We start from the raw sequence: 16,940 nt of genomic DNA, 5'->3' as shown, positions 1-16,940 counted from the left end.
AAGTTACCAAACATGGCAAAGACAGCACTGAAGTATCAACTGCCTCAACGCTCTGGTCAGGAACCAATGTTTAAGCATCATGTTATGCTTGCATCGTATGCAAAGGTTTGGACATTTCTCAAATTATGCATTTCGTCAACCCAAGAACATCCAGTGCCAAGGTCAACTTTTTCCAAACGCACACAGCACACAATTTGTTGCATCTAGATCCTCAAAAGACAGAAAATTATTTGACAAACATAATCATGGTTAAAAGCTCATGGTTCTAATGCAACACTGCTTTACAGGTGGTTCTGTTTGAGTTGGAAGAGATCACCCCGGCTCAGCTGGCTCTGTTCCCAGATTCAGTGCGTCACCTGAGAAAGAAGTAGGGTGCGGTGTGTTGGTGGAAGAACCTCAGGACAAGTCAAAGCAGGAGGACGTGTATGAGGTGGAGAGACGATGTGGGTAAAGCTGGAAAGGACTCACAGTCATCACCGTCCCTCTCCTCTTCCTCCAGGTTTTGGAAGGAGATGCGGTATTATATGCCGGTCAGAAGCATAAGGGCGGTGTATCCTGAGAAAACCGCCTGGCTGAACTTAAGACAAAGTCAGGTATGAGTGTCAAATGAACCAGAGAGAGGGACTGTGGGTTCCCGAATGTGTCATGTAGTGAATCCCTCCACACAGAGATGAGTTGTACACTCCGAGCCAAGGTTACATCTCAAATACAACTACAAAGTACCCTTACTGGAAATGGCGTTGAAGGAACAAATTAAACTGAAAAAGGTCCATAACTGTGTAATGTACAAGATGTGGTGACATTAAAGTAACATATCAAGAAAATGTGGAAGATCCTTTTCTCCAAGACTCAACAACAGTAGCTAATGGAGAGTGTTTGGGTTATGCATCACATCGTTCGCACTAGTACAAGAGCCGTTAACAGGAGGAAATGGAAGAATAAAGCAAAGTGATCCTGTATATTAGCAACATGTAGAAATGTTTAATTAAAACTGTAAATATGTAAAATATATATATACGTTTTTACAGTTTCAGAAAAGGTCAAGCAGCAAACTGTTAATATTACATCAAATGCTGCCTTTTATGTACTGTTATTGAGCTGCAGCAATCAAACTGCAAAGAACCACAGCCACAAAGAGGTGCATGTTTAAATGTGTGTATGTCATTTATAAAAGCAATATCTTGCAGCAGGTAAGCGCAAAAAGCTAGGTTACAACGTGGAAAAAACATTTATGAGACTTATGCTAAAGAAAAATGTGTAAATATCGTTTGTAGAAATTGTCTTCCACTTACTTGTTTTGCAATGGTAAGGAAAAACTGGGTGAAAAATACAGCTGTGAAACAAGATTGAATTTGTCATGATGGTTGTTATTATGTTAATGTTTGACTATTTTTTTCCAATAAATGAGCAGAAGGCTACTTCTGTGTTTTTAGCTTTTTTGTACCTCCCTACCCCCTTGTAAAACAAAAAACATTTCCACCACCAGGGGCGGACTGGGATAATAATTCAGGCCGGGTATATGTAACAGGTACAGTAGTCCCTCGCTATAATGCGATTCACCTTTCGCGGCCTCGCAGTTTCGTGGATTTTTTTAGTGCAATTTTGCATGCTTTTTTTTTAAAATTTATTTATTTATTTATTTATTTTTTCTGCGTCCTGATTGGCTAGGGGAGAGCCCGCGTGTCGTCTTCTGCGTCCTGATTGGGACTGTAGACCATTGTCAATCAATCTGCTCCGTACGGTGTCTCTTGTACAGTACAGAATGCGTTCAGCTTGCCAAATTTACATATACAGTATCTTTGATCGCTGGCAGTGTGACTGAAGTGCGGTATGTTTGCAAGTTATTGAGAAAAGTGTATAAAGTGTGTAGTGAGGGGTTTTGCAACCTTAAAACATTTAGAAGCATTGTAAAAAATAAAGCTGACTACTTCGCGGATTTCGCCTATCGCGGGTTATTTTTAGAACGTAACTCCCGGGATAAACGAGGGACCACTGTACCAGACTAGTTATAAATCTGACCACTGTGTCAACCGCAGTATCATACCACAAGTGAAAGGTACACAGGTGGTGCACTGCAGATGTGTAGGTTTGTTACATTTAACAAGGAAACTTCAAACACTTTTGCATACTGAGCGAGGCTACAGATGTGGGCGGGAGGAGGGGGCGGTGGCGCAACTGTGTGTATATTTTTTTATTGATAAAGAAAAACAACCAAAATACTTATGGGACAAGGACAAAACAGTGTAGAACATTGAACAAGATAAACTGTGTTAGTTGTGCGTGTTGTGTGGGTGAGTGGAAAATAAAAAAATAAATAATAAAAAAAGAGATAAAGAAAATCAAATAAATAAATACGTAAATAAAAAAAACTGCAATACCAGTAAACAAAGAGGGGAGAGGATGACAATATTCATTAATACGCAGGATTAGATGTTACAATCCCTTGTGCCAAAATCCCAGGCAAAACACATTTAGAGGCCCTGTCCAACTGAGAAACCCTACCAAACCTACAGTCATGTGATATGACGCTTAACCTACAATCTAAATGAACTGAGTAAATGCTGCTGGCTTGTATGGCCCGCTCAGCACCAGAGGCTAATTCAAACCTTGTGAAATATGAGCTACTCAAATGCTGCTGGCTAGATAAACCTACAATCTAAGTAAAGTACGTAAATGCTGCTGGCTTGTAGGCCCACAGAGCAGCAGAGGATAATTCAAACCTTGTGAAACATAAGCTAACCTAATGCTACTGGCTTGTATGGCCCGCTAACCAAACAAACAAATATCGCTACCAACCAACATGAAAACATCAAGATACCTGGCCTAGTCAACAGCAGTATGCAGCATGTCATTGGGGTTTTCAAGTGGGCACCTCCCTTCACCGATGTTTCATTAAGTTAGGCCCAGGAAACCTCAAGAAGCCTTAACAGTGAATTCCAGTATCCTGGAGTCACCCCCCTCCACGCTGCCACTGCAAAACCCCATTATTTTTCTCACCATTTCTCACCATTAATATTGGACAACAACTAATATTTCAATAATTAGCCTAGTCCTTTTATGAATCACAAACCAATCAAACATATCTACCATGGGTCGCCCCGTTGATGCGGGCTGAACCACGAACCAATCGACCACACACTAAAGTCACGCAGCCACCCTTACCTTTAGCTAGCTCCCCAGCTAGCATGCTTCCTACATGTCCAGAGCCACTCACTCGCTCTCTCTGCTGCCCGGGACATGTTACATACCACAGTCCTCTGGCTTTTTCCATGTATGCCCAGCTTGCTCAGAAGAGCAATCTCCAATTTTGCGACAAATCCACAATAGCCCACTTCTACCGGGTGGACATAAGCCCTCCAGCCATTCTACTCTGCGTCTGCTGCTAACTCTGCATACTTGGCTCTCTTACGCTCGTTAGCCTCCTCAACTCTATCTTCCCATGGGACAGTGAGTTCTATGAAATAGACTACTTTCTCTGGCTCAGACCACAACAGCAGATCTGGCTGCAGTCGGGTGCTCGCTATCCCGGCTGGAATAACCAGCTGTCCATTTAAATTTGCCCTCATCTCTCAGGATCCTCCTACTCTTAGCTGTCCCGTGTTATGCCTGATGCCTGCTAGTCTAGCCTTTTCTCCCTCCCGTACAAACTTATTGTCTTTATTCCCTCCGTTGATGGCCATGGAATTTACACTCACCCGTTTTTCCTCAATTGCAGCTGCTAAACATTTCAGTACCTGGTTGTGACGCCAGGTGTAACGTCCTTGGGAAAGACTAACCTTACAACCTGTCAGAATATGGCTAAGCGTGCATACACAAGTGCACAGTGGGCAGGCAGCATCCTCACCTACCCACTGGTTTAGGTTCTGGGGAGTTGGCAGCACATCATAAGTAGCCCCAATCATAAATCTAATCCTGCTGGCCTCCATGCTCCAAAGCTCTCTCCACTTCACCTTCCTTTTCTCCACACTCTCCCAGTTCACCCATTGACCCTGCTTAGCCTGCGACACTGCCTTAGTGCATTTTACTGCTTCCTCTTGTTTCTGTACCTCTTCCACTACCATCTTTCTCCTTTCTACTGCTGATGCCTTGCTCCATAGAGGTTTCCCTGCCCACAGCCCTAGGCCTCAACGCCCTTGCTGTACATTGCCTATGATATCCCTATGCCTAAGAGCTGCCTGTGCTTGCTGTACTGCCTCTTTTGGTTCCACTTCCTCCCTGTCTTAACAGTGGGCGCTGCACTCCTAACCACTGGATCCTTCGACTGAGTAATTTCCAGTCTAACTTTAGCACACTTAAACTCCTCTGTTAGGCTGGTAACTGGGAGCTCCAAAATGCCTTTCCCATACAAGGCTGTGCCGCTTAAGCAGCGTGGGACACCGAGCCATTTTCTGATAGATGAATTAATCATCCTTTCTAACTTTTCTACCTTTGACAGGGCAACCTCATGCACTGTAAGCGGCCACATTGGCCAGGGCAGTAAACCAAATTGCAAGCACTATAATTTTAACTTCCCTGGTAGCCCTGACCGCTCTATTCTTGAAATGCATTGAATCGTTTCCTGCCTCAACCCTTCAAACTGTGCCTTATCACTGAGACTTGCATCCAACAAGTACATGATCTTGCCACAAGAGGGAGATATTTGCAGCAACAAGTTTTTAATAACATATTTAATAACTTTACTTTTCGTTGAAGCTCAGCTTTAGTTTTTCAGGATTGGATGGCAACAAACCGATAAAGTCACCCGATAACATTGTGTTCCCATCCAGACAGCAACAGCAATTTACGTCACTGTTGTTTGAGACGTTCTACTGATAGTGGTTATTAAATCTTGTGACACTCTCAAACAAAACAATTCCTCACTGTTTGAAGAACCTTTGGACACAACGTATTGGGCAATCCTGGAAAAAAATACTACACTGGGAAACTCGAACATCTAATGTAGAAAGCTAGATTAAACAAGGAAAACACAGCCACCACAGAACATATTTAAAAAGAGAATTTAGAGAGAGAGAGCTGAGAAGAGAAGAGCTGCTTTTGTATTAAGCAAGACAGATGCCAGTAAAGCTAAGCTCCAAATGATACGAAGTGTGCAAATATTTGACATCTAACCTAAAACATCACCTACAAATGCTTAAACTGTTTGAAGTGAAACTTGGAGAGCAATCCCGGTTTGAAATTTGTGAAGAGCACACATGCAATGAAACACATTAAACCAGGCTATTTGCTACCAAAAAAACTAAATATCTCAATTTAAAAGAGCAACAAAAAGGTAGGTTGGCAAAATTTAAGAAAGGAGAACCTGGCTGTATAAACACGATTTACTCAGTAGGCCTACATTTAAAACCATGCTCTATCTCCGCTAAACAAACAAACTCCACATGTCTGCCGCATGCATTGCACTCTCCCTTTCTTTAACCAGCAACTTCATGCTTAAAGAAGAAACTGAAAGCAGTGGGAGAGAAAACCCCCAGAATACAGAACAAAAATCCGCACGTTAAAGGTGCAGTAGGTAGGATTGCGAAGATCCAGGACTTAGCCAAAAACTTTGAACATCGACAACTTCTCAGTCCCTCCCCACTTTCCGCTAAAGCCCAAAACGGTGTCCCAAGCCCCTCCCCCCACAAGGGAGAGCTGTGCACGATAGAGCGCGTGCATATTGGCCCTGGAATACTGTGCACGAGCAGAGAACCGAGAGAGAGCGAGTAAACAAACTAGCATGGAACACACCGACGTAACAACAACAAAATAGTTTTTATAATACCCTTCGTTATTGCTAAATAATTTTAGGTCAAAATATTTAGCAATAGTCAACTTTAGGACAAAACCAAGGTTAGGATGTTTCTGAAAGTAGCCTACATCGGTGATGTTTGCTATCAATAACAGTTAGAAGCATTCATTGTGGCGTTTTATTCCACAGTTTAGATTTATCAATTTGCTATGTGGTAGATATATGACCGCTACCTGTTGATGTGGTTAGACGTTTGAGAGTGAAGCTGAGGCACAGGCCTCGGAGGAGGATTACGTCCCGGCTCCTTCTACACGCCCGCGGCCAAGTGGTGCGAGGTGGTGGAGGGAGGGGAGGGCGCTATGAAATGCGTGTCCATGAGCAGTGATTGACACTCTGTTAGATACACCCCTGGACGTGATTGGTGCATCTGAATGTGGAGCGGTGGATGTCTTGCAAATCGCGCTACAGGCTCTAGGAGGGGCCAGAGGAGCCGATTTTTTTTTAAAATGACCTGCTTTATGCAATTATACTTGAACATAGAGTCAGTTTCAGCAAATATGACAGAAAGTTAGTTTTATAAGACTTGCCTACTGCACCTTTAAGGGAATAATTACACTGGCTGATATTTAAAGTTCAGACTTTTCCTGAATGCAGCATTATAACAAAAGCGCGGCAGTGACACCGTGTGGCAGGTGTGAGTAAATGCAGGACGCTGTAACAAGAGACCACGATAAAATAAACGTTTCTGCTCAGACTTTCCTATCTTTTTTTTCATGCGCTGCGCAACATTTCATTGGCTGATTGAAGCCAGGGTTAGCTGTAGGGCTTCTGTGCTGTAAAACCATTTCACAGTTAAAAAAAATATATATATGTGTGAAAAACAGAAGCGTGCTGAACAGTCATTTCACAAGACTTTTTACGACTGTGGGCAGAAAGTTATAGTCTACATTATGTTTTTTTCCATTTGTGGTTTTAGATTTATGAATGTGCTCGAAAATGTTCAGCACTTGATGATTCTTTTCTGGAAAGGAGCAGATGCTTATTCACAGGGCTGAATATAAAACTTATATCCCGCATGAGATGTAATTTAAAAGTTACCGGAGTCAAATTCCCTGTATGTGTACACATACTTGGCCAATAAAGCTGATTCTGATTCTGAGGTTATGCCTGCAGTCTCAAAGGACTGTGTTTGTGCAGCTGATGAGTCATGTAAAACATAAAGACATATTTTTTATTTTTTTGCATTTTGTTTGTGCAGAGTATTTAAAATCAAACCAGCTTTATTTGCAGTGTGTTTACAGCTTGTATACACATGCAAGGGATTTGTTCTGTGCACATGTAGCAGGAGCCAAGGAGTAGTCAGGGGTTTTTAGCTGCTTGCTCACGGCACCTTAACCATGGACATAGAGGGGGTCGAACATATGACTCCACAGTCCACCCTGGACAGGTCTCCAGTCTATCACAGGGCTAACAGAAAGAGACGGACAACCAGTCACACTCACACCTACAGCCAATTTAGAATCACCAATTAACCTAATGAGCATGTCTTTGGATGGTGGGAGGAAGCTGGAGTACCTGGAGTAAACCCACGCAGACACAGGGAGAACATGCAAACTCCACACAGAATCCAGAACCTTATTGCCGTGAGGCATCAGTGCATAAGTTTACCAAATGTCCTGAAATATTGTAATTCAAAAGTCATGAGAAAGAGACTCTTCCTTACACTGCAACAGTTTGCGATGCTGTCCGTGCTCCATGGCCTGACCTTTACAACTACTTTCACAAATATCTAATACATACTTTTGGAGACACAATTAAGAGAACAAACCAGGCTGAACATTAGCAAAAGCAGTAAACAGATATAAGGACTGAAATCACACTAACAAACTGTTTTCGCATGCAAAGTGAATTTCTGATTTGCAACTTTGATAAATTCTTTTCTTGTCTGTTTACCCCAGAGATGTGTGAGTCTGCTGTTATGTTGCTGTGGTACCATGTCATCCATGCCACAACATTATGACCACTGACAGGAGAAGTAAATAACGTTGACTATCTTGTGACAATTCAGTGTTCTACTGGAAAACTATGGACTTGGCATATATTCATGTGGATGTTACTTAGACATGTAGCACCCACCTAGACCAGACCACGCACCCCCACCCCATAGCAATGACACTCCTTGATGGCAGCAGCCATCCCCAGCAGGATGCAGCCTGACACAGGCACATATACAAAAACACTTTAGGAACAAATAAAAAAAACATTCACCACAGAGGCCCCTCCCCTCAAAGGCCCCCACTAACAACATTCTGTTGCCAGACACCACAGGACACCCTCAGAAGGTCCATGTCCATTCTTTGATGAGACAGAACTGATCTGGGCATAAGGGAGACCTACACAATATCAGGATGGTGGTTTTAATGTTGTGGCTCATTGGGATGGGGCGCTGTGGTTTCTACCCGTGCAGGTATCTCAACCTACACATGTGAGAAAAGGTATAAAGACACCAGCGTGCTGATGGCATGAATGATGATGTCATTGACTTCCTAAGTGTTGATGAGCTGATGAGCAGAAAAAGATGTTCAAGTTGATTTGAGCGACTTTGACAAGGGCCAGATTTTGATGGCTAGACAATGCTGGCTCTGAGTATCTCCAAAAACACTGCAGCTCTTGTTGGTCTCCAGTGATCAGTATCTTTCAAAAGTGGTGAACTGCCAACACAACCACGCTGACCCCTGTCCACTGCGTACAACATGCACAAGACCACTTGAGCATCAGAACCTGGACCACTGGGAATACCTGGCACCTGGATGGACTGTGAAAAAAAGAAAGTTGAAGGAGGTAGTTTGATGCTTTGGACAATATTTTGCTTGGGTCCTGCCTCTCTTGTGGATGTTCAATTCAATTTTATTTATATAGCGTCAATAACAATACAAATCGTCTCAAGACGCTTTACAAAAACCCGGCCTGAAACCCCCAGAGCAAGCCTGAAGGCAACGGTGGCAAGGAAAAACTCCCTTTTAACAGGAAGAAACCTTGAGCAGAACCCAGCTCATATGGAGGGACCCATCTGCCTAAGGCCAGCCGGGTACAGACAGAAGAAAGAGAGAAGAGAATAGCAAAGAGAGAGGAGAAGAGAACAGCAAGATAAACATACATCTGTCATAGATACACATATCTGACTAAAGCGTACATGTGGAATCTTATGATACAAACTGATGATGTTACATGACAGTTTGAAAATGTAAGAGGAATCACAGGCAGGTTGGAGAATTGTTCATTCAGGTAGGAGTGGATAACTGCAGGATTCCATGAAGACTGGGCAGGCTGATGAGACCACGACAACAGATGTAGTATGGAGCTCCACAGGAAATGCACAACTCCAGGCCAGAGATACTCACAAGAAGAGGGAGGAGGGGAGGGGATGGGAGGGACACACAGCAGTAAACATTCATTCATTCATTCATTCATCTTCTATACCCGTTTAGTCCTGTTAAGGGTCACGGGGGTCTGCTGGAGCCTATCCCAGCTGTCATCGGGCGAGAGGCAGGGGTACACCCTGGACAGGTCGCCAGTCCATCGCAGGGCCACACACAGAGACAGACAACCATTCACACTCACATGCACACCTACGGCCAATTTAGAATCACCAATTAACCTAATGAGCATGTCTTTGGACGGTGGGAGGAAGCCGGAGTACCCGGAGAGAACCCACGCAGACATAGGGAGAACATGCAAACTCCACACAGAAATTAAATTTTATTTATATAGCGTCAATAACATGGATTCGAACCGGTGACCTTCTTGCTGTGAGGCATCAGTGCTAACCACCTCGCCACTGTGCCGCCCCGCAGTAAACATTCTACATAGTAATAGCACAGAATAGCATGACTAGTAGTAGATAGGAAATTAGAGGGCAAGAGCTCTGTGCCAGAGAAAAGAAAATGGAGGATGCGAGAAAGGAGAGAGAAGAAAGAAGGAGGACATGTGTTTGCTGCATCGTCCCCCAGCAGCCTAGGCCTATAGCAGCATAACTAAGGGATGGTTTAGTCCAACCCTAACTATAAGCTTGATCAAAAAGGAAAGTCTTAAGCCTGACCTTAAAAATAGAGAGAGTGTCTGCCTCCCGAACCCAAACTGGGAGCTGGTTCCACAGGAGAGGAGCCTGATAGCTAAAAGCTCTACCTCCCATTCTACTTTTTGAAATTCTAGGAACCACAAGTAGGCCTGCACTTTCAGACCGAAGTGATCTGTTGGGATGATATGGTATAATAAGGTCTTTGAGATACAATGGAGCTAGGCCTTTAAGGGCCTTGTATGTAAGGAGGAGGATTTTAAATTCTATTCTAGACTTTAAAGGGAGCCAGTGAAGAGAAGCTAAAACTGGAGTAATATGATCTCTCTTGCTAATTCCTGTCAATGCTCTTGCTGCGGCATTTTGAATCAATTGGAGGCTTTTTAAAGAGCTATATGGACAGCCAGACAGTAATGAATTACAGTAATCCAGTCTGGACGACACAAATGCATGAACTAGTTTTTCAGCATCACTCTGAGACAGGATGTTCCTAATTTTGACGATATTACGCAGGTGAAAGAAGGCAGTCCTGGTCACTTGCTTTATGTGACATTTAAAGGACATATCCTCATCAAATATAACACCAAGGTTTTTCACAGTAGTACTGGAGGCCAAGGTAATGCCATCCAAAGACACCACATGATTAGATAATGAATCTCTGAGATGCTTAGGACCGAATACAATAACTTCTGTTTTGTCTGAGTTTAAGAGTAGGAAATTACAGGTCATCCAAGCCTTTATGTCTTTAAGGCATGCTTGGAGTTTAACCAGCTGATTAGTTTCATCTGATTTCATAGATAAATATAGCTGGGTATCATCTGCATAGCAGTGAAAGTTTATGCCATGTTTTCTAATAATCTTGCCTAATGGCAACATGTATAACGTGAAGAGTATTGGTCCTAGCACAGAACCCTGAGGAACTCCGTGACTTACTTTTGTATAAGTTGAAGAATCATTGTTGACATGGACAAACTGGAATGTGTCAGACAGATAGGATTCAAACCAGTCTAATGCAGTTCCTTTAATATTGATCTCACTTTCAAGTCTCTGTAGTAAAATATTATGATCAATAGTGTCAAATGCAGCACTAAGATCTAGCAGAACAAGTATAGAGACAAGTCCACTGTCTGAAGCCATGAGGAGATCATTGGTAACTTTAACCAGAGCTGTTTCTGTACTATGATGAACTCTAAAACCTGACTGAAACTCTTCAAACAGACCATTCTTGTTTAAGTGGTCACACAACTGATTAGCAACAACTTTTTCTAGAATTTTGGAAATAAAAGGAAGGTTGGAGATTGGTCTATAGTTGGCTAAAACATCTGGATCTAGAGTGGCTTTCTTGAGTAAGGGCTTAATTACAGCAATCTTAAAAGACTGAGGCACATATCCTGTTAATAAAGATACATTTATCTGGTTCAATATGGAGGTGTTAATTAATGGAAAAACTTCTTTGAGCAATTTAGTTGGGATTGGATCTAGAAGACAGGTTAATGGTTTAGATGCTGTAATTGTTGAAGAGAGCTCAAGAAGATCTACTGGGGAGAAGGATTCCAGATATCGACAAGGTCTTACAAAAGTTTCTAATGTCACTGTACTTACATCTTTGACAGCTGTTGGAAGGATGCCTTGAATGTTTTCTCTAATGCCAACAATTTTATTAGTAAAGAAGCTCATGAAGTCATTACTACTGAGGGCTAAAGGAATAGATGGCTCGACAGTGCTGTGGCTCTTTGTCAGCCTGGCTACAGAGCTGAAAAGAAATCTGGGGTTGTTCTTGTTTTCTTCTATTAATGATGAATAATATGCTGTTCTAATACTACTGAGAGCTTTTTTATAAGTTGTTAAACTATCTTTCCAGGCTATGCGAGCTTCTTCAGAATTAGTGGAATGCCAAATTCTTTCTAGCTTTCGGACTGCCTGTTTTAAACAGCGCAACTGTGAATTATACCATGGAGCTAGCCTCCTCCGATTCATGACCTTCTTTTTCAGAGGAGCAACAAAGTTTAGAGTTGAACTAAGCGATGCTGCACTGCCATCGACAAAATAATCTATTAGTGCAGGGGTTAAATTGTGGTTGCTGTCGTCCACAACATTGGTACATGGCACTGAGGTAAATAAAGAAGGAATTAATTCTTTATATCTAGTTACAGCATTGTCAGATAAACATCTACTGTAATGAAATGTCTTTTCAGTTCCTGTGTAATCCATTATTGCAAATTCAAAAGTTATGAGGAAATGATCAGACAAAAGAGGGTTATGAGTAAATACTGTTAAACCTTCAGTTTCTATGCCATATGTTAGGACAAGATCTAAGGTGTGATTTAAACTGTGAGTTGATCTATTTACATTCTGAGAAAAGCCAATTGAATCTAATAATGATGAAAATGAGGAGCTAAGGCTGTCACTGACAACATCAACATGGATGTTAAAGTCACCTACTATAATGACTTGATCTGTTCTAAGAACTAAATCACATAAAAACTCAGAGAATTCAGTTAAAAACTCAGAATAAGGAGCAGGTGGGCGATACACCACAACAAAAAGAATAGTTTTTTGCGTTTTCCGGTCTGGATGCGGAAGACTAAGAGTAAGGCTTTCAAATGAATTAAAGCTCTCCTTAGGTCTAGGATTAATAGATAAATCAGAGTGGAATATTGCTGCCACCCCTCCTCCTCTACCTGTGCTTCTAGGAATATGATAATTACTATGACTGGGTGGCGTAGACTCATCAAACTAACATATTCATCATCCTGTAGCCACGTTTCAGTCAAACTAAATAGATCAATCTGATGATCAGTCATCAGATCATTCACTAAAAGAGATTTGGATGAGAGAGATCTGACATTTAAAAGACCACATTTAATGTTCCTATTCTTCTGTTCTACCAATGAACTTGTACTGATTTGAATAAGGTTTCTATGAGAAACTCCTCTTTTGTTATTTTTTGGTTTAAATAATCTGGGAGCAGACGGAACATCTATAGACTTTATAGAATTTTGGATGTGAGACAGTCCTAGAGAAGCGGCAGAGAAGTGTGTAAGACTACAACTCCGCCTCCTGGTCTGAACTCTGGGTTGTCATGGTTTCGGGGGGTTAATAAAATCGGCCATATTCCTAGAGATGAGAGCAGCACCCGCTAAAGTGGGGTGGATGCCATCTCGCCTAATCAGACCAGGCTTTCCCCAGAAAGTGTGCCAATTGTCAATGAAGGCCACGTTGTTTGCTGGACACCACCTAGATAACCAGCGATGGAATGACGACATGCGACTAAACATGTCATCATTGGTCAGGTTGGGCAGGGGACCAGAGAAAACTACGGATGTTACCTCGACACGCACTGTAACACCAACCTCAACATTATTGCAGACCATGTACAACCTTTTCATGGAAACATATATTCCCTGATGTCAGCAGGATCCCTGTCACAGAGCAAAAATGGTTCCAGAATGGTTTGAGGAACATATCAAAAGTTATTGACTTGGCCTCCAAATTCCCCATAACTCCGTCCAATTTAACACCTGTGGGATGTGCTGGAGAAACAAGTCTGATCCATGGACGCCCCACCTCGCAACTAGCAGGACTTAAAAGATCTGCTGCTCATGTCGTTTTCTCCCAAGTTTGGCAAGAACACAGTAACAGCTAAAAACAGTGGAATCTATTGCAAAGACAGGGACCAATTATTAAGTAACAAGGGATTCAAATATAAAAATATATTTAAAAAATGTTGCGTTGTTTTTGTTAATTTATTCTGAAAATGTTATGGACAGCTGTGGCTCAGTAGGTAGAGCGGGTTGTCCACGAACCAGAGGGTTAGCGGTTCGATCCCCGGAATGTGCCACATGCTGAAGTGTCCTTGAGTAAGACACTGAACCCCCAGTTGTGTAAATGTGTGTGTGCTTGTGTGAGTGAATGGGTAGATGTGTCTATGTAAAGCGCTTTGAGTACCAATAGGTAGAAAAACGCTATATAAAAGCAAGGCCATTTACCATTTAAATACCAAAAACAGCATCTCCCTGGCTTTAAAACGTCTAGACGAAGACTTGTGAGATTTTCTCACTTGCAACATATTTGTTTTTTCCACCTGTATGTTAATATTTCCCCAGAAACGAAACCTATTGCAGAATCACGCTATACGTGTACGAGTCCACCCCAGGGAACATTGGTAAACTGTCCTACCCGGTGTCAGCCATGGTGGGAGAAGAGCTGAGTTTCAGTTGTCCATCTCTAAATTGCTTCAACGTGACAGAGAGACTGATAAAGTGGTACAAGGTGAGTGGGAAAAAAAAACAAACCTTTACACTCCCATTGCTTATCAGCATCAGTAGTTGGGATTTTCAAAATAAAAGCCCGGCTCTATATTGCTTTAAACACTGCAAACCCTGTAATTCTTTTTGCCTGACTTTAAACAAGTTCCCAGAATCTGGTTAAATCTTACATGAATTGGTTTAGCAATGTTATTTCTTATTTTATTCCAACAATGTTAATTGACAGCAAGTGCAGTATAATTTAATGTAAGTTAAAGTCATTGCCACTAGCGGCCAGCAGAGGTCAACAGAAATCACATATGAGGCAATGAGTGCAGTTATTATTGATTAATCAAAGACAATTCTCAAAAGAGTCAATGAATCTGCACTTATTTAAGACACAGAGGAATTAAATTGTTATTATGGGTAACAAGCGTATGCATTCATTGGCTGAAAGTGGCACAAGTCTGCCATCTACTGGACTAACTGATTCAAATGAATCACAGGGAACAGAAACTCACCTGAAAACTCAACAAAAACGCTGTTACCTGGAATTAATTCTTCTCATTATAGTGTGAAATAAGCCATAGCTGTTATCTCAAGAGTTGCTTATTTGGATGTGTGAATTTGTATATTCCAGGCACAGACCCTGAAATCACAACCACCATTAAAACTAACTTACCCATGACCTCTGACCCAGGACTAATCACCCACAGCACTGCCCCTGGTGAGTTTTTTGTTGTTGTTGTTGTTGTTGTCTATTTTAAAACAAAATTTCCTTGTAGGAGCCATTAAATTGATGATATTCGCCTCTTCGTCTTAGCTCCAGCAATTAAGCCACCCAAGACTGTACTGCCGATTAACGGAACTGTTTTTGAAAATTCGCATGGTGAGTAATGAAAAATAATTTGTCTTCTCGTACGGAAGAATATCACCTTCATATTTGACAAAAATTTAATGTGGATTTGCTCTTTGACTTGATTTAGGCTCAGGAGTGGAGCTGTTCTGCTACGTGGTCACTGAATGTCAAGTGGCAGACTCCACTACAGTCGCATGGCTGGTAAACGGCCAGTCAGTGGAGTCATCGTACCTCGACAGGTGCTCTCTGCAGGGCAGGAGGAGGTAACTTGTTGTTTTTAACAGATGAGAACTGAACAAATAAAGAGTTGTAACAGCCAGATTGTGCTGAGGCGAGTCGTTGCAGGAATAATGGAAGAGGATGTGAACACGGAGATGAAGTACGTCGCTTAGAACACCGGAGGGAGACAGGAAGTCGTGGCAATGCTTCAACTAGAGGGAGTTGTCTTTGTTTAACCCTCGTGCTACCCTCTTGCATGCTCTCTATCTGTCTGTCCATTCACTTGGGGTCCCAGAGACCCCAAAGGTAGCACGAGGGGTATATGAAGTGTCTGCGTGGGAAGGCCCTACCAAAACTATTCTGTCACTGATTAAAAGGTGTCAACCAGTAGAAAAAATTTTAATATTTACGACAAACACTGTCGCCAAATCCTCTAGTAGGCGGTTTAGGCTTCTGCGTCAATTTACGGTGACAGCGCACACCTTACGTAAACCCTAGCGCTGTAGCCTAACTACGCGTCACGCAAGAGCTGTGATTGGTCCGCTTGGTAGTAGCTTGGTTCTGCTTTAGTATTTCCGGCTGCTTCTCCATCTCCGCAATTTTCTAATTGATTGTTTTGGATCAATAAAGATGGAACACATCTAGGAAAGCTTGACCGAGGAGGTTCAGAGATACAAGTACTTGTATGACTCGTCTTTGTCGAAATTTTGACGAAAGTTTGGGTAAAGTTTCAGTCACTATTGTAGGAAGTAGAAACAAAAATTAACCCAACTGGCAAAATGGAAACAGCGCCGACTAGTGTTTGGGTGGCGTTTTTAACAGAGTGAGCCAGGAGGCACAAGTATAAATGGCTCGCACAGACGTAGGCTACGTACGTAGGTTACACCGTTTATGTCCCACAGTACCCTAAAAGAGCCTTACGTTTTAGTGGAATTTACTGGAATTATCCTTTGAACTGACTAAGAAAACCAGATCTTACCTATGCCTGTCTTCGCAGACTCCACGTTTACATGGCTGGTTGTAGGTGTGGTGGCCTTGTCCTGCTTCCTGACAGTGGTTTCCATCTTCCTCCACATCCTCTTCAAACCTAAGAGGAAAAAGAAAATGGATTACGTCCTGGCTCGGCAGATCAGCACCTTCTAGCTGAGCTCGTCCACACACTTGCTTCACAAACAAAGAAGACCTCCTTTAATGTGTTCCTGTCTTGTCAAATTAAGTCTTTCATGCACTGTATGCACAACATGTCATGCACTGGCACCACCATTTTTTTTTTTTTACACTATGTAATATGTGCTTAGGTGGCACTTTCATGCATTTGGTTTATCTACTGTATAAAGTTGCAGCCAAATACCTCACCTGTAATACTGAACAAACAACTGATGCAACACCAAAGTAGTCAAAAGAATACAAAAGCCACATAATCCAAACCAACAACTCAATTATGGAGCCTTGCAAACATACTGCTTACTTTAGAATAATTTTATTAATTTAACTGCCTGTTTGTTACTGTATAACGAAATTTGTTTAGCATTAAAAGTTATTAATTGCATATTAATAAATGCTTTAAATGATCATCTACAGCCACAGATATGTTGTCGCATTGGACTGCGTCATATATTACTGATGTACGCAGTAAAATAGCCGCTGAGTGTGCAATAAATGTTCTCAGGGAAGCATTTTGTATAATAGGAAAGAGTTTAAATTCATCTGCATTTTTTCTTCATTTTAAATGACATTTAAAGCTGGCAATCCTCAAATAAAGTAGTTTGACCATGTGTAGCACATTCAGTTCAATGGAGGATTTTGTTTTGC

At 41.9% G+C, this 16,940-nt stretch overlaps 1 protein-coding gene across 1 annotated transcript; it reads left to right on the top strand.

Annotated features, from left to right (window-relative positions):
• Positions 1-14,734: 14,734 nt before the first annotated feature.
• On the top strand, positions 14,735-16,629 carry LOC311488780 (uncharacterized protein; the record flags this gene model as incomplete). The annotated part of the gene is made up of 5 exons (XM_084545630.1): positions 14,735-14,777; positions 14,874-14,939; positions 15,037-15,172; positions 15,424-15,434; positions 16,126-16,629. 5 exons carry the CDS (start codon positions 14,735-14,737, stop codon positions 16,269-16,271), a joined length of 402 nt encoding a protein of 133 aa, XP_084401756.1. The 3' UTR covers positions 16,272-16,629.
• Positions 16,630-16,940: the final 311 nt, after the last annotated feature.

This window comes from Chelon labrosus, assembly GCF_963514085.1.
Source record: "Chelon labrosus genome assembly, chromosome: 5".
Taxonomy (NCBI): Eukaryota; Metazoa; Chordata; class Actinopteri; order Mugiliformes; family Mugilidae; genus Chelon; species Chelon labrosus.
The sequence above is the reverse complement of the archived record's forward strand: the minus strand, read 5'-3'. Positions and strand labels throughout refer to the sequence as shown.